Source organism: Lycium ferocissimum, chromosome 11 (genome assembly GCF_029784015.1).
Source record: "Lycium ferocissimum isolate CSIRO_LF1 chromosome 11, AGI_CSIRO_Lferr_CH_V1, whole genome shotgun sequence".
NCBI lineage: Eukaryota > Viridiplantae > Streptophyta > Magnoliopsida > Solanales > Solanaceae > Lycium > Lycium ferocissimum.
The window spans coordinates 28,271,117-28,295,226 of NC_081352.1; the positions used below are offsets into that span (position 1 = coordinate 28,271,117).

At 31.6% G+C, this 24,110-nt stretch overlaps 2 protein-coding genes and 1 non-coding gene across 3 annotated transcripts; all 3 read left to right on the forward strand.

Annotated features, from left to right (window-relative positions):
* The first annotated feature begins 2,184 nt into the window (after nt 1–2,184).
* Nucleotides 2,185–4,019, forward strand: LOC132037150 (protein S40-6-like). Its single transcript, XM_059427614.1, has 2 exons — nt 2,185–2,561; nt 3,280–4,019. The coding sequence occupies exon 2, from the start codon at nt 3,305–3,307 to the stop codon at nt 3,692–3,694; it is 390 nt and encodes a 129-aa protein (XP_059283597.1). The 5' UTR covers nt 2,185–2,561; nt 3,280–3,304; the 3' UTR covers nt 3,695–4,019.
* A 3,903-nt stretch (nt 4,020–7,922) lies between these two features.
* On the forward strand, nt 7,923–11,661 carry LOC132037118 (autophagy-related protein 8C-like). Its single transcript, XM_059427579.1, has 5 exons — nt 7,923–8,041; nt 9,948–10,003; nt 10,085–10,137; nt 10,947–11,065; nt 11,392–11,661. Exons 1-5 carry the CDS (start codon nt 7,951–7,953, stop codon nt 11,496–11,498), a joined length of 426 nt encoding a protein of 141 aa, XP_059283562.1. The 5' UTR covers nt 7,923–7,950; the 3' UTR covers nt 11,499–11,661.
* A 1,333-nt stretch (nt 11,662–12,994) lies between these two features.
* TRNAG-UCC (transfer RNA glycine (anticodon UCC)) lies at nt 12,995–13,066 on the forward strand. The gene has a single exon. It is a non-coding gene; the product is annotated as a tRNA-Gly (tRNA).
* The last annotated feature ends 11,044 nt before the right edge of the window (nt 13,067–24,110 follow it).

Genomic DNA, 24,110 nt, shown 5'->3' on the forward strand with positions numbered 1-24,110 from the left:
CTCTGTTTCTAAATAAATGGTGTTTTAGGTTTTTCTTTTTGTTTCAAAATAAGTGGTGCTTTAGGAATTCAAGAAGAAATTGATCTTATTCTTTCAAAATTACCTTTACTTACATAATCAAGAATCATTAAATAGTCTTTCTTTTCTTGGCATATAATTAGGGGTAAGTAAAAACACTCTTAATTTTTTAGGAGTAAACACTTTCTTAAAGGGTGTGCATCATTAAAAAACACTTTCTTAAAAGGTGTGCATAATTAAAAAAAAAAAAAAAAAAAGAGTTGCTAAATTGCCACACCAATTTGATCCAAATTTGGCCACACTTATATAAAAACCACCATAACTTCTATTGTACAATTTTAAATTAAGATAAACTTTGAGAAGAAAAGATATAAATGACATTAAGTAAGCATAAATTATTAAATTTGACCTAAATAGTCATATGAATTTACTTCATTTGGGCCATTATGACCAAAATAGTGTGACAAAAAGACCTTATCGTAAAAAAATCACTTACTATAAAACATGGAGTATCAATAATCCGGAATCTCATGACACTTGTTATTGTCTTTCCAGAGTCAATATTTGAGCAAAAACTGAAAACAAGCAGCAGTGAAAGTTGAGAAACAAAGAGTTAGGACTTAGGAATTAGCAATGACTAAAAAGAGATGAAAGAAAGTTCAAGTCACAGTGTCACACTTTAAAGGCCATGGGAAAAAAATGTTAATGGCCAAAAATAAACTTCAACTATCATTTTTTGCTAGTTTTAAGTCAATTATCAGTTGTTCATTTTTATTATCTGAATTATTATTATTATATATGTATTAAAACACACCTCAAAGTTGATTAGGTCAATTGTCAGTTGTTCTTTTTTTCTACATAAACTATTAACTAAAGTGTGCTTTAATACATAGATGTTTAATACATAGATGATAATAGTTCAGGTAGAAAAAGGAGAACAACTGATAGTTGGTATATGAAATTTGCGAAAAAATAATATTTCATGTGTGTTTTTACCATTATTTCAAAAAAAAGAACACCACAATTGATATGACCAGATTCCGAATTTGAACTTTATGAGTTTGAATTTAGAATTTCAGCACATTCCATGGGACTTTTAAGCTTGAAATCCGTTATTTATATTTATTCACTAAATACTTTACACAATATTAACGTTTAAGTTAAAACTATTAAATCGGACAAATCCAAAATTTATTCACTAGATCCAACCTGCACAAATCCCTATGCATCAGCTGACTAGGTGTTTAGCATATTACAAAAATATTTTTTATTGGTGTTTATCTTTTTCACCGTCGCTGACCATTTTCCCCTGGTTTTTTGTGCAAAGCTTAGTTGTTTCATGAGTTGATAAGGGTAACCTAAATCAGTGAAAGTTTCCCAAATCCTATTGTTTCTCTCCATTTTTCCAAATCTAATTTCATCAGACTCCATTGTGCACCAAGTACATTTAAATGTTTTACCCCCCCCCTCGCCCCCGCCTACCCTGCCAACAAACAAGATTTTTACGCAAAGCATCACACGTTCACACAAGATTTTGGAGAAAGCCGTATTCAAAAAACGTGTGATGTAGGTATAGCTCACTCTGACACAAGCATTAGTCATTACTTCTACGCATCCAACATGTGAATTATAAGATGCAGAGGGACAAATTAATTTAAAGCTTCTCCAAAGCTCTGAATATTGACAAGAAGAAATAAAATATACATAAATTCTTTTTATATTTTCTACTAAAATATAAGTTACTAATGATAAAATTAAAAGACTTGAACATTACTAGGCCTAAAGTAAACGTGCCAAAATGACCAAAAAAAAAAAACACTTAATCTCACTTATTGATCTCACTCATATAACAAAGTTTACTCCTTATTTTTTCGCCAGATAGAAAAATCCTACTTCAATATTTTTTTTTATATATATATATAGTACTAAAGTTTTCACTGAAATTGACAAATTTATCGTCTTGTGAGATTTCCATGGGCCCCTTAATTTACAACTTATATTAAACGGTGGGCGCTTTTGGATTTTCATGTTCCAAAATATTCCAAATATTCCTTCCAGCATTTCAGTTATAAACCATTTTTAGAAGAGAAATGTAATTGAGAACACATAGTGGAAACTGAAAACTTTTTGAAAAACATCATTGTCTTTTTAGTTTCCAGTTTTATTCTCTCTCTTTTTGCCTTTTTTCTTTTTGATATAAGCACTTGAAAATCTGTGTACCTTGTTTGGAATTTTGTAAAAGCCATAGTAAAATAGCTTCTGAGGTTTTTTGGAAGTTGCTCTTCAATTCTGATTTCCCTTTTTTAGCAAAAAAGTTTCCCTTTTTTGGGAGTTATTTGGCCAAAAGTAAAGAAGGTTCTTGATCTTTGATGATTTCCTTGAAAACCAACTTTTTTCATCAGAAAGAGAACTAGGCCTTTACCTATAAAATATTTGGGAAATTTGCTAGCTTGTTCTTGGTATTCAAAGAGGGACTAAAGTTATATACATCGTCAGTGAAAACATCTTTTATAGTATCGGCGCAGTTCAACTTATTATACCAGGTTGGTTACTAGCATTTTTATATGGTTATTAGTCCATGTTCAATATAATAATCTATCTGTATTGTATAGTAAATGACTTGATTGTTATTTTGCTCGGGCTGTTTAAATGTCGCTGCATTTGTGTTGGATCCTCAAAAAATTGAATATTTTTGGAGTGATTCGGCACGCGCGTCGTGGCATTATATGAGATGTTGATCTCTTGAATGAGTCTTTAAGTTCTATGTATAGTCGGTGTGATAATATTTACACTATCAGAATATGTTATTCGAATTCTTCAAAAATGTTGTCGCAATCGTATCTGGTCCTAGAAATAGAAATGCACTATTTTTTAAGAGCCCGGTACACACTCGACAACATTTTAAAAGTCTGAGCAATATAACTTGATTGTGTAAATACACCAGCAATGCATAGCACTTAAGACACATTCAAGAAATCATTCTTTTTTCATACTCAATTCTTGAAACTTTTTCATAACTATTTTGATTTATTTCACTTGAGCTGAGGGTCTTCCGGAAACAACCTCTCTACCTTCACGAGGTAGGAATAAGGTCTGCGTACACTCTACCCTCTCTAGACCCCACTCGTGGGATTACACTGGTTATGTTGTTATTGTAATTCTTGAAATATTGGGAGATTTAACTCATGATGATAGTCTCTTTTTCTTTTAAATTTCTCCTAGTGGCAACAACATGACAGAGTTTTATTATGTTGGCTCCAGAACAATACAAAACAGGGCGTAAAATATGGATGGAGATTTTCAAGAAGAAGATATATGGAGTCATCATGTTATGAAGAGGAAATTATCCACTGCTCCAAAGGTGATTCCAAGAGCTAAAAGTGCAATTAGCAACCATGAATCCAAAGTGCCACAACAATCATCAGTTCCTGTTGAAATCCCTGATTGGTCCAAAATTTATAACAAGAAATCAAGTAGTTATAATGGAAGTGTTGATGAAGATTGTGGTGATTTTGGTGATGGAATGGTACCACCACATGAATATATAGCTAGGAGGGTTGCTAGAAGTCAAATTGTTCCTTCTTCTATGTGTGAAGGTGTTGGGAGGACGCTTAAGGGAAGAGATCTTAGTAAAGTGAGGAATGCCATTTTAACCAAGACTGGTTTCTTGGAATAAAATTATCATCAACATCAAAATCATTATAGTAAATTTTAGTAGCATTCAACCAACAACAATAGGAGGCAACCCATCTTCATCTTGTGTCATTGTCATTTTTAGTATCGCCAGAGTTGTCTTCGTGTAACCTATAGGTTATAGGTTCGAGCCATGGCATTAGTCACTAGTGATTGCATCAGAGTAGGTTGTGTACATCATACTCCCTTGCCCTTGTGGTTCAGCCCTTCGCCGGATCCATATGAACGTGGGATGCTTCGTGTACCAAATTGTCCCTTTTTATAATATTTCTTATTAGCAAGGCAAGAGGTTGTCCCTAATTGAGCTAGTGATTTTCGAATACTGAATAGTTTAAAATTCATTTTTTTCCTTCTTATTTTGGTTCTCTTCTACTTTTTCTTTCTTTCCCAATTTTAATTTGTATATGCCATAGTAGCCACAAAGATTCTTGAAGAATAGTTACTATACGGAAGGGTTGATGATATTGTAGAAGATGAAGATTGTGATCATGATTATGGTGATGGAATGGTACCACCATATGAATATACAACTAGGAGGTTTTCTAGAAGTCAAATTTCTCCATTTTCTCTGTGTGAAGGTGTTGGGAGGACACTTAAGGGAAGAGATCTAAGCAAATTGAGGAATACCATTTTAACCAAGACTGTGTTTTTAGAATAAAATACCATCACCATTACGGTAGATTTTAGTAGAATTCAACCAACAATAACATGAGGCAATCCATCTTCATCATGTGTCATTGTCATTTTTAGCAATATGATCTTCTTTATTAGAGAAATTTGAGTCTTGAAGCAACGATAAAATTATCTTCATCTGACTTATAGCCTTATAGGTTATAGGTTTAAGCCATGAAATATGCTTGCGTCAGGTAGACTGCTTATATCACACCCGTTAGATGCAAGCCTTCCTCGAATGCGGGATACTTTATGTACATAGTTGTTTTTTTTATTATTTTTCTTGTTAGCAAGGTAAGAGGTCAGTGTCCGCATTAGAATAAACTGTCTACATCGGGTGCAACCTTTTCCTTGGACTCCGTGTGAATCCGAAATGCTTTGTGTCGCCAGGCTATCCTTTTTATGATTTTTCTTATTAGCAGAGCAAGATGTCACCTCATTAGCCGGGCAAGTGGATTTCGAATATTGAATAGTTAAACTCCAACTATGTCATTTTTTCTTTCTTTATTTTGGTTAACTTCTCCTTTTTCTTATTTTCTCGATTTTAATTTGTATATGCCATAGCGGCACAGAAGCAATTTTGGGTCTTATAATTTTAGTGGAAGACAAATGGCTAGAGTCTTGAATTTTATCAGGAGACCGGAGGAAGTTTCTTGTTATGTATGTTAGGAAAAAGGCCTTTTATATATCTTTGGCTTAATGCAAATGCGGCTCTCTAAACTTGCCTTTTTTTTTTTTTCCTTTTTGACACCTCAACTAAGTGTTATTCCTATTTAATCCCTGAACTCGTCCTCAAGTGGGTCTATCGAACCCCCTAAATCTGATTTTTGTTAGAAGCAGAAATTAATTTGGGGAAACAAAGGTGGAATAATATTTAGACATGTGGTAAGCTATTCTTTAGGTCCATGGATATGTCTGTTTCTGCTGGTTCTATTCTTTCACTGTCAGCTTAATTAAGAGCTACTCTTTTTTCCCCTCTCAATTGTTGTTAATCTTAGTTAAAAAATGGCATAATGAAATTAGAATATATATTAGCACGTTGCTACATTGAAGATGGAATACTATGTAAATTGGATTGCGTTTGATAGATACACTTGAGGACGAGGGGTTTAATAGGAACAACACTTAGTTGAGGTGCCAAAATAATAAAAAGAGGCAAGTTTAGGGAGCTGCATATGCATTAGGCCTATATCTTTCTGTTTGTTGCGTTATTACTTAGGGAGTACATATTAAGGATGAGGACGCTTGGCAGGCGGTTGATCATGAAAATCAAATATTATTCACTTTATTTGAAATTCTGAAGTGGGAGTTGAAGATAGAGTTGTGTTTGATTATAGCTTTTGCAAAAAATATTTGGTTGTTTGAATGTACTGAAAGTGAAAAAAGTGAAAACATAGTTTTAGGTGTTTTCCAAATTTTAAATATAACTTTAAGTTGTATTTGGAATTTTCATGGCCAAAGGCTGATTTTCAAATACAATGAAAAAAAATCCGAAAAATTTGAATTACTCTTACATAAAATGCTAAATGCCAAATGTGTAACACATCATTTTTTGATACCAAGAAGGGTTGTGGTGTGATGGGTAGGATTCCTCCACCTTTAATCAGATGGGTATGAAAAAAATTAGCTCCCCTCCCCCCACCCCTCTTAAATGGGTCTTACGTTGTGGAAATCTGGATTATTTTGGGTCGCAATACGATTATCAGACAATGGGTGGTAAACAAAAAAAACACCATTTATGATCAGTGGAGAAGCCAGATTTTCACTATGGGGGTTCAAAATATGAAAAAGTAAATACAGGAATAAGTCAAAGGGGGTTTAACGTTTAATGTATATAAATAAAAAATAATTCTAACCATATATAAACACTTTAATTTTCCATGGAACGGGTTCAAATGAACCCCCTCGACCCTTCCTCCCTCCGCCCCAGTTCATGACACTAACCTATATGTTTTTGATTGACCAAAAAATTGATTCTAAAAAACAGTGTGAAAACTACTTTATTCGTTTCAATTTATGTAATAGCATTTGACATGAAATTTAAGTGAAAAAGAAAATTTTCTAAAATCTTTGGTCTAAAAGAAATCATAGACGTTCATGTGATTATAAATTACTCCCTCCGTCTTAATTTAAGTGTCTCACTTTCATTTTTTATATGTCCCAAAAAAATGTTTCTTTCCTTTTTAGCAAGTTTTTCAATTTCAACATTATACATGGTAAGCTTCAGACCACAAGATTTAAAAGACTATACACATTTTTTTAAGAACATAAGATTCAAAAGTCTCATTTTATTTCTTAAATTCCGTGTTCAGTCAAATTAAGACACTTGAATTGAGACGGAGGTGTATTTTATTAATGAGTAAAAGTCCATTTTAATAACTTTTTTTCAAAAAAGTGGAGTAGTTCTTTATTCAGCATTATTTGCCTTTAAATTCAACTCTTCTTTTTCTCCTTTTTTTAATTGACTAAGGAATTCATTAAAATAGACTAAAATAGATTCTTTCCTTGGACATTTTAATGAAGGAATGCTAAATCAAATCGGTTTGGTCCATCAGATACGCAACCGCCACTGCACGCAAATCAAACATTGTCGTTCCACCTTTTAAGATATCTCTACGACGTCGTTTAAGGTCTCACTGAGCCCTATAAATAAGGTTTAATAGTATCTTTGGTCCTTGAATTATTGATTAATTCTAAGTTTGATTCTTGTGATATCTGACTAAGTATGTTTAACCTTCAATTAATTAAAGTATACGCTTTTGATCCCTTTGCCTGTAGATATTCATAATTTTTTTCACAATTATTAGTCGTTCTATCACTTAGGACCCATTCGGCCATGAGAATTATTCACTTTTACGAATTTATTTTAATTTATTCGAAATTTGAAAAACCAGCTAAAACATTATTTTCACTTTCAGAACACTCAAACAAACAAATGATGTAGTCTTTTGCAAAAATTATAACAAAACACAACTCCAACTTCAAAAATTCCCAAAAGAGTGAAAAATATTTTAGTTTCTATGGCGAAACGCCTACTTAATTACCCATTTATTTTATTAAATATATTGTTACTCCATATTTGACGGTAATATAATTCAAGGCTAAAAACACACTTTTTAATTTAATTAATTGAAGGTTACAAAAAATAACAAAACAAAAAAATGAAGAAAAAAAGGTTAAATGTGCTTAATTAAATATTACAAGGACCAAATTTATAATTTATGAATAACCGAGGGACCAAAAATGCAACTCCATTATCCCTATAAATAATTGCATTAAAATTCGTAGTTGAAACAAAATCATTCCTTTACGTGTACGTATCAAAAAAACCTAATTTTGTTCTCTGTTGAATAAAGTTGGTAATCATCGGTTCTTGATGATTTTGTTCATAATTATCGGTTCTTGATTTTGATGTGAAAAAAGTTCCAATTTGTTTTGAAAGATACCCTTTTGCGTGAATTGCTGTTTTGCTGCTTATATAAGTGTGTGTGTGTGTGTATATATATATATGTATGTATGTGTATGTGTATGAGTTTCTATGTTTTTAATTATTTTGGTGTGATTGTGATGTTTTTTAGATGTCTGAAATTTGCAGAAAGAGATCAAAGTTTGAGTATTGCAATGGCTAAGAGTTCTTTCAAGATTGAACACCCTTTGGGTATGTTTCATATTTGGCTTTTGTATATGTTGATTGTTTTGATATTACAAGTAGGTGTATGTATATATGTGTATACTTAGAGCCAGGATTTTTGATCTAGCATTGTCACTAATCACATAAGGGTGCTCAATCAATCTATTTGTATTATACTACTAATAATTTTGATATATAAAATTATAGTGCTTCGTTAGGTCCCGCCGTTGTATACATATATGTGTGTGTTTTGAGTGTGCCTGCACCTCCAAATACCATATCCGCATATGTTGGCAGGTCCTAGGATATGGGCAGTCTAGTGATGTGAATGTGTTGTAGTCTCCTAGTAAAGTAGTATCTATTTGGATATTTTTAGATGCTTTTTTAAGGGCAAGTGTGTATGTGTTGTCGAAAAGCACATCTGGATTACCTGATTTTAGAAGTATCCTTGTGAAGAAAAAGAGCATCGATGGATACATAATGAAGAGTAAGTTAGGATTTTTTTTTGTGAAAGCACCTTCAAGCTAAATATTTGGAAAGGCAACAACCAGATGTCAATGAAGTTATGAGTTGTGTCTCCTGAACCTATGAATATATCTGGTCCATGAATTCTGAAGCAGCTCTATATGCATTAAATTAGCGTCTGTATGTTCTTCTCTGCCTTTGCATTATGAACGTTGAGATGCTTCTAGGATTTGTTCTTGAAATGTTTTCTATCTAAACCCCTGCTTGCAATAATATCTATTTGTTGAATATCTGAACTTTATTCCATTAGTGGGGCACTAATATTTTGCCTGACTACCCGCAAGGGTGGTTCAGCTGGTTGAGCATGGGGCTTCCATAATGGAGTTCTCAGGTTCGAAACCCCCTGCCTACGACAGCAGGGGATTTGCCTTTTGGGTCGAGCTCGTTGCACGGGTTTGACTAGTGCGGGTTATATCTCCTATGTGGTTTGCGCGCCTATTGCATAGGAGCGGGGTTTACCTTGTGAGCACCCGAAGAGTAGCGGCTGCGGGTTCCCTTGTCATAAAAAATGTGCCTGACTGCTTCTTTGTTTGTTTTGCATGTGGATATCTACACCGAAGAGGAAAAAACATAGTTTGGTTAAGACTAATTAGAATTAAGACTTATTTCATCGCCTTTCCAGAAAAAAAGACTTATTTCATCGTTGTTGGTACATTTACAACAAATGTGGTGTTTGCTCTAAGTCTTTTTAGTTTGGTTAGATATTTGTTTGCCAGTCTGGGATTAAAGAACAACTTGTTTTAGAGAACATCTAGTTTGTCTTAATAAACCAAATGGAGCGGAATGAATATAGATAATGTTTTAGCCAAAACCAATTATTTTGGGATTGTGTCATAATTGTTCCTTTGTAGTACTTACCTCATACTTGATGTCTTTACATTTCTTCTCCGTTTCTTTAAATTACTAAACTTTCACGGCATTTTTGCAGATTTAGCTAAAAATGTAACACAATAAAAGCAAATTATAGTTGAGATATGTGTGGCATTTAGAAAGTCTCTAATTAGCCTTAGACGGCAATATTTGTACAATGACTCGGAAGACCTTGGTAATAGGAGTAGGGTTCTACCTGCGTAGAGAGAACACCAGATCTCGGTTGTTCTTAACAGCAATGGCTATTCATTTAAGTCTTCGGGTAGCACTACTAGATCTTCGACAAGGTGGAAATTCTCGTATTCCGTATGTACATGTTCCTGTGATGCTTTTCTTTCCATATAGTTTCTAGAGATCAGGTCTGTTACCTGTTCTTATGATGTATTTTTCTTGGTCTTCCGAGCATATCCTTATTTAATTGAGTTGATAACTTTTCCAGTGCCCCTCTTCCTTAAAAAAGTCCGGGAATGAGACAAAAAAGGATGATTTTATTGTGTAATTTTGCTGATGTTTTCAAAATTTTATTCTCTTTTAATAGAGAGAAGGCAAGCAGAATCTTCTCGCATCAGGGAGAAGTATCCTGAAAGAATTCCGGTATGAAATCTGTTGTTAAAGGTCTTGCTCTTCACTTATATTTCAGTGTTCTTATTCCTCATTGTTCTCGTTCCTATCCAGGTGATTGTTGAGAGAGCAGAAAAGAGTGATATCTCAGACATTGATAAGAAGAAGTAAGTTACTTCTGCGCCTTTCCATTATGATGGTTGTTGAGAATCAAGTGCTCAGTTTTGATACATTTGTAACATCGTTTTTATGTTCAAAACCAACTATATATTGGTTTTTGCATGCAATTTGCTTGTAGTTTACTATTCCTTCCCACCCTACCCCCACCCCCTGACTCGACTGATGAGTGTTTGGATGTGTGGATATTAACATGGTAACTTAGGGAGATATATCGTGTGATTGCCGCTTGTAATAACAAAATATGGCAGAATTTGTGTCCAGGAATTGATTATAAAATCAGAGTTTTTTGTTGCCAGGAAAGTTAATAATATATGATATTCTAATGTAGTTTGTCATGGTTGAATTAAGATTATGAGTTATCATTATGATGGGTGGATTGCGGTTGTGCTGGACACAAATTTGAGAGACATATCTTGTGAATGCTGCAGTTTTCTGCGTTTATTGGCATGCATGTTTTTGTAGTACCAATTTAACAGAGTTTGTTGCCATTAAGGTTGATATTATAAATCATATGCTTCTCTGTTAAAATCAAAGTTTAAGTATGTTCTTTAAAGTAATTTCTAGTGTTCATGGTCCCAATATGAGGTTTCTTTTCCGTAGATACTATCTTTTCCTGACTCTATATCTCAATGCTTCAGTGTCATGATATTTCTGCAATAAGCTTCAACACGTTGACAGAATTAGTCTCATATGACATGATTGCATCGACTATTGTTCCTACATATAAGTAGATCCAATAGGACTATAGCTGCTTTAGTATTGTTTGTTTATTTATTTATCTTACATTGTAATGTAGGTACCTCGTCCCAGCTGATTTGACTGTTGGCCAATTTGTTTATGTGGTTCGAAAGAGGATCAGTCTCAGTGCTGAGAAGGCCATATTTGTCTTTGTCAAAAACATTCTTCCTCCAACTGGTAAGTAGATTATTAGCCTGTTTGGCCAAGCTACCAAAATTTGCTTATTTTGGAAAGTGTAGCCGTTAGCTTTTGGCTAATCAATTTTAAAAATACTTTTACTAATATTATACCAGTAACTTGTGCTTGGCCAAAGTTACTAGGTGCTTCGGGGGAAAATTTACTTTTTTAGCTGCTAAAAACAACTTTGCTACTACTAAACACCTCTAACTCTCTAAAATAAGCAACCCATCCAGAAGCTTTGACTAAACAAGCTATACGTGTCACTAAGGTCTCAATATTTGTCTGAGACGTTTGTCCTGATATATCTTCTTCCCCCATTGCAGCTGCTCTGATGTCTTCAATTTACGAGGAAAACAAGGATGAAGATGGATTCCTTTACATGACATACAGCGGCGAAAATACATTTGGGTTCCTCGAGCTTGGGAATTAATATTTGAAAAGTTTACCGTCTGAACTGTAAAGCTGCTATTTCTTTGATTAGTTCATGGATGTTTTAACTGGCTCCTGACTCTTGTTTTTGTTGATGGAAATACCCATAAAATGTACAGATGACAAGTCTTTTTTACTTTTATCCAATATCTCTTTTATCTTCAGTGGGATAGTTGTATGACTTCATGCTCTTTGATTTTATGAATCAGTCCAAGAAGAAATCCTCACTACTTACCCTCACAAATTCTTATTAATTGGCTTGTGAAAATGACTTTGATTGCGTTTACTCCTGTTTATTTTGCAACTCCATTTCTTTATTTGGGTTGAATCTATGGTTCATGTATCAAAAATTACCTTTCACCTCCTCTAGTTTTGAGAAGTGATCCAAGATCTCTAGCTTTGATATAGGAATTAGATTTAATAGTTGCATAAACATTGGCCAATATCTTCTGTTTTAAGTACCAATGATATGTTGGGGAAAAATAGATTTTGGGGCAATCAGATAACACCGGCTTTTTAAAGAGATCTCTGTCGTAGAGGAATTTAAGCTCCTTCAAGATGTTTACAAAGCCAACGGAATTTAAGTTTTAGCAAATTTGATATTTCCACAAGAATGACAATGTGAATCTTTTGAGAAGAGAAGTAATCAGTGTTAGACAAATATGTTGTACTTAGGAGGCAAAAGACAGGTATTTAATATTTATAAAACCTTTTGGGTATATGTTAAGATAGTTTTCTTAACGAACAGACATGACCTTAAAAGACATCATTTAACTGAACTAAAAGTCAAACTTGCCTTCTGTTCTGTGTCAACTCTTAATAACTATCTCCACTAGCATGGTACTCACATATACGTTTTCCTTTAAGAAGTACGGTATGAGAAATGCTTAGGTAGCTTACAAACTTCCAATATAATAGAATTTCTTTTATTAAAAAGAAAAACAGAAAAGGACTATATAAGCAAATTGATAAATTTCACACAGAAGACTATAATTAAAGACAAGATCTTCAACTAGAGGAGTTCTTTTGGCATTTGTTCTTGACTCATTTGATGCCCATCAGCCCATGGAAGTGCTATTCTACTTCACCTTTTGTGCTCCAGCCAATGCTAGTGCTTTGGCCAGGGCCGGATCCAGCTTATCGGGTGCCGGTTTACAAGAATCCAATAGCTTTTGCTCAAATCTTACATATGTATTAAAATATTCACTAAATACTTATAAATGTTTGAATGTAAACTCAGTTATTATCATATATTAACTTAAAATTGTTGTAGGAACCCATAAACTTTAAATCTTGAATCTGCCTCTGAAAGTTGGCTTTCAAGTTCTTTTGATGATGAATTGATAAGGTGAAACTCCACCTTTCCCCTAGAATCCACTCTGAGCCGGAGGAGTGACTAGTCAAACGTCTTTAGTAGCTGAGATATTGAACGAACATTTTCTTCTTACTCTCGTTTTATTACTCTATATTGACTCCTAATAAACAAGTGTCATCAAAGCGTTTGTAGTCCAACGGTTAGGATAATTGCCTTCCAAGCAATAGACCCGGGTTCGACTCCCGGCAGACGCAGTTCCCCACTTTTTTTAATAGTCAAAAACTCAAAAATAATCATCTAGTAGTATTATTTTTGGACTGAACTAATTTTTCAAAACCAGGGGATATTATAAAGAACCATTACTACTCTGTTGTGGGATGATTCGAACTCAAGGAGTAAAGTGCATAGTTTGTGTCCGCTTTAAATTTTTGCATGTGTACCTCTTTCGGGACAACTTTACATTCGGTGTCTGAATTCAGGGTTAACAAAGTCTAACTTTGGACAGAAATGGCCAAAGTGCAGCAAGAATAACTTTAATCCAATCATTTTTAGCTGAACTTCCGTAAAATATGATTAAACTTCAGTTATATGTAACTCAGACACTATGTTTGAAGTTTGGTTTTGTCAAACCTAACTTCAGGTACCACATATTTTAAATGATGGTCTCAAAACAAGCTCCCTATGAAATTTCTACAAACTCAAGTATCTGGTCCTTCTGAAGTTCGTTGGGCACTACTATTCTATGTTCTTATTTTGGGACTTTTACAGAAGTATACGAAATAAAACTCATATTTATAAATAACTATTCATATATATAAGATTTATATGAATACCCTTAGTCCCTGCAACCAGTGATGGCGAAACAAAAAGAATCTTAGTAAGATTGTAATTTAATAGGCGTTTGAACATAAAAAATATGTATATTGAAAGAAAGAAAATAGGAGTAGTATTTAGAAAGAAGTTAAAAAGTGTATTTGAAAATCGAGTTATGTTTAAACATACATTTAACTTGAAAATTCTTTGAAATTTTGGAGCGGAAGAGAGTTAACTTGAAAAACTGGTCAAAGTAACTTTTTCAAACTTAAACTCATCTTCAAAAGAATTTGAAGACACCAGTCCAACATAGAACTGAATGTTGTTCTATTCTTTTTTCTAACAAAAAGTAAAATAAATTTTATGGACGCGTAAACTTTATATATATATTTACAAAAAGTTATTTTTTGACCTCTATATATCATATAATTTTTTATATATATAGCATAATCTTACGACTAAGGATGTTTCACTGATCATTCTTCAATCTATATAGCTCCACCAGTACTATGTACCTGCAGCTCTTTCAGCATTTCCGGATAAGAAAGTATGCCATCATGGTCTTTATCGAGGTTGTTGAAGCGCTCCGCGATGAATTTGCCAAATACTTCTTCATCTTCGACGAATCTAAGGATTGTGGCACCGTCCAAAACCTCTACACTCATATTTTTGTGGAGTTAATTTATAGGTTGAAACACAATGAATATAATGAGTTGTTTGTTGTCTTGTGCTGATATGGAGAAGACTCATGCTTCATGATTCTATTTATAGGATGGTAAAAGAAGCTTCGAAGATCCTAAATAGTTTTATGTTAATAGTTTGAAGGGAAGACTACCAATTTTGAGTTGCTAGTTTCCACAATGCACTAGTAAATCTTATTTTATATGGGAGTGAACCAAACTCGTAAAGTAGGATAATTTGTGTATTTTGAATTCTTGTGACTATAAGGTGCCATTTGGACATGGTTTGAAATCCCAACTCATGCCTTTTTGGATGATTTGGAATTTCATCCCATAATTTGAAACCATGAGATGAAATCGCATGTCCAAATGCTGATTTCAAACCATGATTTCACATCGCATTGTAGTTAATCGGTGGCCAAGGAATGAGCTGAATTTACCGCCGAGGGGTTCAAAATATAAAAAAAGTAAACATACGAAGAAGCCGGGAGTTCAACATCTATTATATATACATAAAAAATAATTTTAACTTTGTAAAAACTAGTTTTTAGGGGTTCGGATGAACACCCTCGGCATAGGTGGTCCTGGCTCGCTTATTGTATTTTTCTAAATTACGTTATCGTTATAGTGACTTATCATTTGTTCAAATGGCTCAAGGGGAAAGACTAGTGAAGTCTTCACACAGGCCTCTAAAAAATTAAGGCTCCCAATTTTTTAATTAAGTGTCAATTTCATGATTTGAGCTTTGCTTAAACAATATTGTAGTTTGTAGAAATATATATATATAAAAAAAAAGTAAACAATAAAAAGAAAAACTGTTTACTTTGATTGTAAAAATATTTTAGAATTTTGCATTAGCCTACTCATATCTTCATATTAGTAAATAAATTTTATACAACAATATCCTACAGATTGTATTGCTAACGCATGGTTAACATCTTATTAACTTAAATTAATACTTACTAATATAAATGATAGCAATAATTTTATTAAGTGAAATTAAAGACTTTATGTTGTTAAGGATATACACTATAAACAAAAGTATGAAAAAACGTATAGGCTTATTAAAAGTACCTTTTTTTTCCTCTTTATATGGTTGTTTACTTGTGTTTGTGATTTTGTATGAATATTTCTCCAGATTACCTTAGTCCTCCTGCCTAACGTGCATAATTTGTTTGTTTTGGAAAAGGAGATGAATACTCTACAGCTCACTATTTCACAATTTCATAAAGAAGTAGCTGAGATTTATAATGCATTTGTTGGCCAAGTTTGTTTCGCCTTTACGCTGTCCAGGGGAGGAATGTGTCTCGTGAGCCCCGTGTTGAGTTGTGATCTCGCATTTGGATTTACGTGTGTGACAATTGTCGGACTTTTTTTTTTTGCCTTCTATAGTGAGGTTTTCCTCGTTTGTATGTTGGCATCGATGCTGCGCCTAACATCGATATTTGGAGAGATAGAAAAGGAAATAGCAAAGAAGGCTATTCAAATTTTGGAATCGAAGAATGATCATCAAAGTCAAGAAGTACACAAACAATTAATTTTTTGTATTTTATGTTAGAGAGGTCTTAAGAAAAAACAATATACTTGTAAATTTAAAATATGTATGGTGATTACATCGCTTATCATTCATAAGTATTAAAAATTGATAAATTTAGTTGTCTTTAAATTTCAATTGCTAATTGATTTTCCTTTTTGTGTAGATCGTGACTAGTTGCACATGACGCCAAGCGGTGACCGCTTGGTCGAAAATATTTTTTATTTATATATACATAAATAATGGAACCAAAAGATATGTTATTTATAAAAAAAATGAGAATTTAAATGCTTTCCAAGTTTGACGTAGGCCTTTAGTTTTACTATTGAGGTCGAGTGTTCAAATACGTCAAATTCTTAAACTTTTAAAAATAAAAAATTAGCATTGTTTAGATAATATAACGTCTTGATCATTTGAAGCCTACCCAAAAATAAAATTTCTGTAAACCAACATTCAAATTCATATTGGTGCAAAAAATAAGTTATTGTCTTTGATGAGCTTATGAGTGGTTGTTTTATGACTTGCATAAAAAAAATTATTTAATAATATTTTCAATGAGTGTATTATAGATACGTTTCAAAAATGGAAGCTCATCGAGGAGAGTTGTATTTTATACTTGAATTGTGTTTTTCTAAACTATGATGTCATTATAGCGATTTATAAGTTATTGTCTTTGTTGAGCAAAAATAGTTATTTTGTGACTTGTAAAAAAATAAAAAAAATCAGTAATATTTGTAATGAGTTTATTACGGCTACGTTTCAAAAATAGAAGAGAGTTGTAGTTTAACATTTACGAGCGGGTGAGGGGATTCAAAATATACAAAAGTAGACATAGGAAGAAGCCTAAGGGGTTCAACATCTATTATATATACATAAAAAATAATTTTAACCTTGTAAAAACAGTAGTTTTTTTTTTTCCGTGTCGGATTGAACACTTTATAGTGAAAAGACTGTAAATTTATCTACATGTCTCCACCATCAACGCGGATGTCGACTTTCTTTTTATATTTTCTTATATAGTTGAGAAATCATGACAACACCAAATAAATATTATGACATATTTAAAATAACAATACTCAGAAGTTTTATAATCACAAATATTGTGACTAGGGGTGTACAAATAAAAGGAAACTACCAATTTTGAGTGGTTTGTTTGTAGTATGGTTTTAAAAAGAAAAACCCCACCATCATTGGTTTGATTTGATTTTAAATGTAAGTCAACCAAACTAGTAAAGTAGAAAAATTAAAAAATTTTTGTACATAAGAATATTTATTAATAATGTAATTTATAAATATTTCTTAAAACTTTTTCATATCTTTTTTTAACATATTATTTCAATGGATTTTTGCATTTATCTAAATGTTTGTCATGTTAGTAACTCCTCAACAAAAATCAAATCAATAGTAATGCTAACAAAAGATATCTAAAACTAGAATTCTTAGATTTATATTTTCTTATATAAGTGTGAAAATACATAACTTAATTTTTTTTTTTTTTAATATTTAGTCATATAATTAATACTTATTAGCCGTACTTATTTTAGCATGACTTAGCACTTTTAGATTATGATCGTTTTCTATATGCATTATACATAGCCGTATTTATTATAGCAATGACTAAGTACTTTTAGATTAGAATTTTATTTTATGCAATTTTGGTTACTTTTTTCTTTGATTATTTTTGTGCAATGTCATTTCTCATCTCACATTTTAGATAGTCGTAACAAGAACTAAATACATTAGGTTAATATTTATGAAGTTTAATTTAAGTGTTGTTTGGTTTATAGGTTTTGCAATTTTTGGTTTGAAATTTGAAAAAAAAAGTATCTCTTTTAATTGTTAAGTATGTCAAATAATTTAAACTACATGCAAATCAAAGTACAACATATTATAGGTAATATTTTTGATTTAAGTGACATTTTTAAAATAAGTACACATATTTAGTCTTTTATTTAAATACATTACATACATCTTTATTTAGGACCACAAGATTCAAAAACCTCTCGTTATTTCTTAAATTCCGTACTTAAAAATAAGATATTTAAATTGGAACAGAGAGATCGATGTCTTTTGTTTATAGCAATGGAAGACTATCAATTTATTACTACCTAATAAAATCTTTTCGTAAGAGACAACACAACTCATCAATGCGGATGTTGACTTCTTTTTTATTTTTTTTTTTTATAATTGAGAAATTCGGAGAGGCTGAAACTCGGAAATTTTATAAAGTAATGAGTGTATTTCTTTTTCTTTATTTTTTTTTTGTTGGAGTTGCCTCTTTTTTTATTTTTTTAAAAAATGTTTTTATTATCATTTTTTTTTTTGTTTGTAATTCATTCGATACACTCATATACAATATTATACAACATTATCCATATACTCATGAAAGAAAAATACTAATTAACAAAGAATAAAACAATTCATATACACCTATATACAAATACTATACACCCATATACAACATTATAACCCTTATATCCATATACTATACATATACCCCGTGTGCAATATTTATCACATATACATTCATATTCAATCTATGATTATATACAATATGATACAATATTATAACTCTATCCGTATACATATATACAATATTATACAATATAATACACCCATATACAATATTATATAACATATATCCATATACACCCATATACAATATTATACCCCTATATGTTTATATACCGACATACAATATTATACACTCATATACCATCAAATCGTTTAAAAAAGAGGGGAAATAAAAAAAATAAATAAAAAAAAATTAAAAGATCTTTTGGGAAATTAAAAAAAATAATAAAAAAAAAATTAAAAAAAAGAAGAAAAGAGCTGGCGAACTCCCTAAAAAAAAAATTAAAATTAAAATTGAATAGAACTCCAAAAAAAAAGAAATAACTCCAAAAAAAAAAAAAAGGAAAAAGAAAGGAGGCAGTGGAGAGAGAGGGGGAGGAAGAGGGGAATGAGTCATTTTTTGAAAAGTAACTCTTCCACCACCAATGTGAGAGAGTACTTATATACTCATGAAAAAAAAAACTAAAGCGGATTTGATATAGTCTTTAAAACTATCTTAACAACTCAAGCATACTTGCAAATTTTCATTTATATATATCTTTGTTTATATAGGCAACCATCATACCCTTTCAAAAAAGGCACCTTATCGTCGGCGAAAGACACCTTATTTCGTGAATAGACAAATAACTCTTCCTCCACCAATGTGGTACTTATATACCCAATTTGATATAGCAAACTATCTTAACAACTCAAACATCAGAAGGTGCATTTATATATATCCTCCAAAGTACAAGAAAACAACATGAGATGATCATCTAATTAACCTTTTAGGTAGCATAATTTTGTTAATTAAATCACCAAGGAGTGTGGTGAGATGAATGAACTCCTTCACGGTTAACAGGCAACAGAGCCACAACCATAATAGGTTTGAATCTCCTTTAGTGAAAAATTTAATATGTAAATAGAGCAAAAAAATAGTGATAAGGTTTTCAAACATTGCTTTAGGTTGTCGGTTTGAACCTTTTAATTCTCCTTCTTATCTTAGTGATAACATGAGATCTCAAATTCAAATAATTTACATATCAGATAAGTAAATTTCAAATATCGTATGGTTAAACAAAAAGAGTCATTTTGGAAACAAGAAAGCTACAAAAGCATTATCTGGTACACATTAGTATTGCAAAGGAATCTTTAGGGTATGTGTTACCGTTTCAATTCTTTAACCAAAATCATCAATAAATTATATAAGCTTTTACACATTCGTTATTCTTTAACTAGCAGAAAATATAGAACAATTAGGTATCAATGGAGAGAGAAGTGAATACTCTCTTAATTGTTTTTTTACATTTGTAGTCAAAACTAAGAGTAAGTTGAAATTAATTAACATTTATATGCAGATATACTCGAATAATAAACTTTTTTGCTTCACCGTGGAGGCCAAAATATCATAAGATTATGTATAGTTAAATCAAAAGATTATTTGTATATGCGAAGTAACTATATAGGCGGAGTTCGTAATTTGAAATTCAACGGTTCTAAATTTTAGAATGGCGATATTACTTATTAATAAGTGAAGTCCGAATTTATTTTTTATACATATTTACAACTTGTTTGGATGGTTAATGTTACCTATTGTATTATATTGTCACGTTATACAATGTTTGTTTTCATCATTGTTTAAAACTTCATTGTATCATATTGTCAAATTTGTTTTTAAATAACGACCGATTTGATATGATAACGCCTTTAAATTTTTTTCTTCTCATCTTGCCCTTACTTACTACTCCTAATAATCCTATTTTACCCCGTACCCAACTAACTCTACCCCGTACACTATTTTTTCTTTATAATATTGTGACCTTATTCTTCATAATGATGTTATGTGACCTTATGATGTATTTTGTCAAAACAACACAGTATAATTAATACAATACAATACGATACAATATATGAGAATTTGTATAATGACCATCCAAAGTTCCAAAGAAGCTAATAGTGTAATCTTGATACAAGTACCAGATTCATAACAACTATCGTAACGTTACGTTCTAGGCTGGGGTAAGGGCTGCAGGTCCAAATAATCTTGACAAAGCTTCTTTCTTTATTTTCTTGACCTGTCCATTAAGTTCATCAATTTCTCCTCTCTCAACCAGCAGGTCTTCTGTGTCGAATTCTATACATTCATTTATCTGCTTTAGGGTAACATTAATATATTTGATGAAATCTTTGAATTGGCCATTTTTGTAACTCTTAATAGCCTGTTCAAGACGATAAGCCGTATCGTTGATTTTTGTGGCACAAGTTTGATAACCGTCGTACTCATCTCAAAATAACTCATTTGCTGTCTTTTTGGCGACATTTTGGGCTGTTTGAAGGGAGCTTTCTAAATCATAATCACCCAAAGTTATTTGAGGAATAATGGATATTAGGAAAATGCATATGAGCAGTGAACTAATGGTACCAAAAAGACTCACCATATTTTAATTTTAGCTTCTCTTTTTGTTTTTTGCATTTTTGGATTTGATGAAGCTATTGTTATTTCTCATATTTACTTATAGGAGTAGTACTTACTGTTTAATAAATGCTGCATTTAATAATAGTAATTAAATTTCATCTAACCCCAACCTATTATAAATTAAATGACTTTTTCCGTTACAAAATATGCATGTCTCTCCTAATTGAAGTAGGATTGAAGAATTTAAGTTTTTGGTTACAAGTGATAAGTAAATGCATTATTAATATACTAGTCAATTTATCCGCGCTTGATTAGAGATTAGAAAAATCATGAAACATTAGAGATTAGAAAAATCATGAAACAATCTTCTATAAAATTTAGTCGAGCTATAAAAGATAAAAACAACTATAGTGGAAGAGGAAATGTTTAAGTAGGTGTATATTAGAATGTGCTATAGTGGAAGAGGAAAAGTTAAGTAGGTATATTTAAAGACTAAATTGTGCAAAATATTTGTGGCTATGTATTTAGAGACTTTTCGAATAAAATTAAACAACCAAAAGTGGAGGCTTTTATTTAAATACATTTTACTGTTTTATTATATATATATATATATATATATATATATATATATATATATATATATATATATAAATATCTTCTTTGGGTTCCCTATCGATGCGTGTATGCCTTCGCTTGCAAGCAAGCGAAGTGGAATCACAAGAAATTTTCATACACCTAGGCCTAATTCCATCGATGAATCATTCGAGAAGGAATTTTTGCGAGACTTTGGTCGAGAGGCGCGGCACCCCTTTCAGTTCATTGCCGCGCAAAAGGCGCTGGTAAAAAAGAAAATAGAGGGGTTCCCAGTTACCAAAGACGCGTCCGCGAGTGCTTTCCAGATTATGAGCTATATATATATATATATATATATATATATATATATATTTACCGTTATTAATTATCAATAGCATTTACTATAAGTAATTAATACTCTTAATATTTATGGACATTTTTTTTTTTTTTTTGGATGTACCTTATTTCAAAGAGCCTAAAAGTCTTTAAATGTAGCTATTCAGCTTTTTTTCTTCTTCCACTATAATATTATTTATTAGATACTAAAAAATCATTTTGATCTTTTTATGACATCAAACCTTTTCATTCTCCTATAATTATGTATTTATTACTACTATTTTACGTTTTCTAAGCGCAGTATATAACAAAAATGTTTTCTTACTTCTACGCAACGAAGGAGAAGACAATTGTGTTCACATTTGTTTTAGTAAAAGCAACTTTGTAGAGAAGCAACTTTTAAGTCTTAATATATTCAGTTGTGAAGCAACTTTTAAGTCCTAACCAATGTATAATGTAGCTACTACAAAACATATTCATATCTCTAGCTAAAAATGGTGAATTGGTGTTTATCTAATTATTTATATTATAAAATTTCCATAATATTAGATATCTGAGAAACTACATAGGTGCATGAACTTATAGCTTCAAGTCGTACCATCTTAGTTATTGAATGGAATGTAGGTAGTTTAAATAATGTCAGATCCCTTGTTGGAACCGTCTGACTTAAGAGAATTTACTGAAGTTTGAATATCTTCGACAACCTTTTGTCCTCCATCAAATATGCTTACAAAGCATCTACCAAAAAGAAAATCAAAGTATAACCAGAAATCACAAAAAGAAAAAAAAAAAACTTTTAAATCAACTACTTTATGCGAGATCCGACATTTGTCAGGTCTAAGTTCATGTGAGAAAAAAGTGTCTTACTCAAGGATAAATGATTTGTAGACCGAATCAAAATGGCTCCTCTGAGCATAGTCTTTTCTGTCAAAATCAACAACCGACTCTAAACACATGCTACATCACCTTTCTAATGACCACATCACATGAAATGTAAATTGTAGAATTAAAAAGACGCCAGCACGAATATATCCATACTTGCACCTATTAAAAAATAGGAGATTACTATTATTTCTAATGAAAAAGGAACAGAAATATCTATGCATATATAATAAGCATTTAGCTGAAAATAATAAAGCATGAAATCCACTTACACTCCGAGTGGTAACAAAATACTAATGTTTCCAACGAATCCTTTTCGCACTACTAATATAATTCAAATGACGCAATTCACTGAACCTTTTTTTTCACATTATAGCAACTCTAAATAGCTATTTGTGTTATTCATCTGTTTAATTCTTTGTCATTCTTATCAAAGAGCTTAAATTTTAGTTTTTCATTTGGAAAGAAGAAAAGTTAAAAGTACAATAAAAGATGAAAAGTCAACAAAATCAAATTGTATCCGTTACCTCCGTAAGTAAATGATGCATGGATTTTGTATCCTTCTTTCTTCTTGCCATGTTTCCTTTTTCCTTGAACATGCAGTAAATTTGTACATACTGTATAACATCTCACCACATAAAAGTTGAACCATATCACCCGGTGCTAATATATTCTGAATATTATTGTGCTATCGCTCCTTCTTCCCTTTTTTGTTTTCTTTCCTCCCTCATATTCTTCCTCACACCATCATAGGCAGTATTACGAAGAGAATAGTTATAAACATTTGGGCATGACCATATTTCTTTGTAGAGGAATTTGTTGAATTGGCTTAATCCTCACCGAATGCCATATACAGTAGTTGATGACATTTCATTTCTTTTTTCAATTAAATTGTGGATCATTTACATTCTAAATGAATATCACATTTATTGTATGTTGAATTCAATCAAATAAATACCAAATTCATCCACGTTCTTTATACATTTATTTCATTTAGCAGGTAAAATGGTAGGTTAATGACTTTTGAGCTTTCTAATGGAGGATATATAAATCGGTTGTTTTTATTTTTCCAGTTCAGAAAGTTAAGGAGAGGACTTTTCAGTTTTTTTTAAACATGGCACATTTAATAGAATTAAGAGAAAAGGTCATAAAGATCATCCTTGATTATTGCTACGTGGGATTAATTGCTATATTTATTCTATGAGAAATTTATAATCCATTAAGTTAGTAAATTATGTACAAAAATGAATTAAAAAATGCAAAAAAACCACAAAAAAAGATAAATAGGAATGGAGGCCATATAGAGGTGCCACATCACCTTGTCTATGCATAGCTTTATATTATATATAGATAAGTAAAAATTTAATAAACCTCGTTCACACGTACCATTTAGAACTTTTCTCCATCCAAATGTAAATCATCTTATATATTACTACTATTTATTTAAAACAATAGAAGTCTAGGACATTGAATTAGGCTAGCATTTTGAAGGGCATTTTCAAGGGTCATTT

Excerpts from the sequence above, each read along its gene's own strand:
- LOC132037118 (XM_059427579.1), top strand. The coding sequence starts at position 7,951 with ATGTTTTTTAGATGTCTGAAATTTGCAGAAAGAGATCAAAGTTTGAGT. Across the intron at positions 10,004-10,084 it reads AGTATCCTGAAAGAATTCCG|GTGATTGTTGAGAGAGCAGA; the intron begins GTATGAAATCTG and ends GTTCCTATCCAG. Across the intron at positions 10,138-10,946 it reads TCAGACATTGATAAGAAGAA|GTACCTCGTCCCAGCTGATT; the intron begins GTAAGTTACTTC and ends ATTGTAATGTAG.
- LOC132037150 (XM_059427614.1), top strand. The coding sequence starts at position 3,305 with ATGGATGGAGATTTTCAAGAAGAAGATATATGGAGTCATCATGTTATG.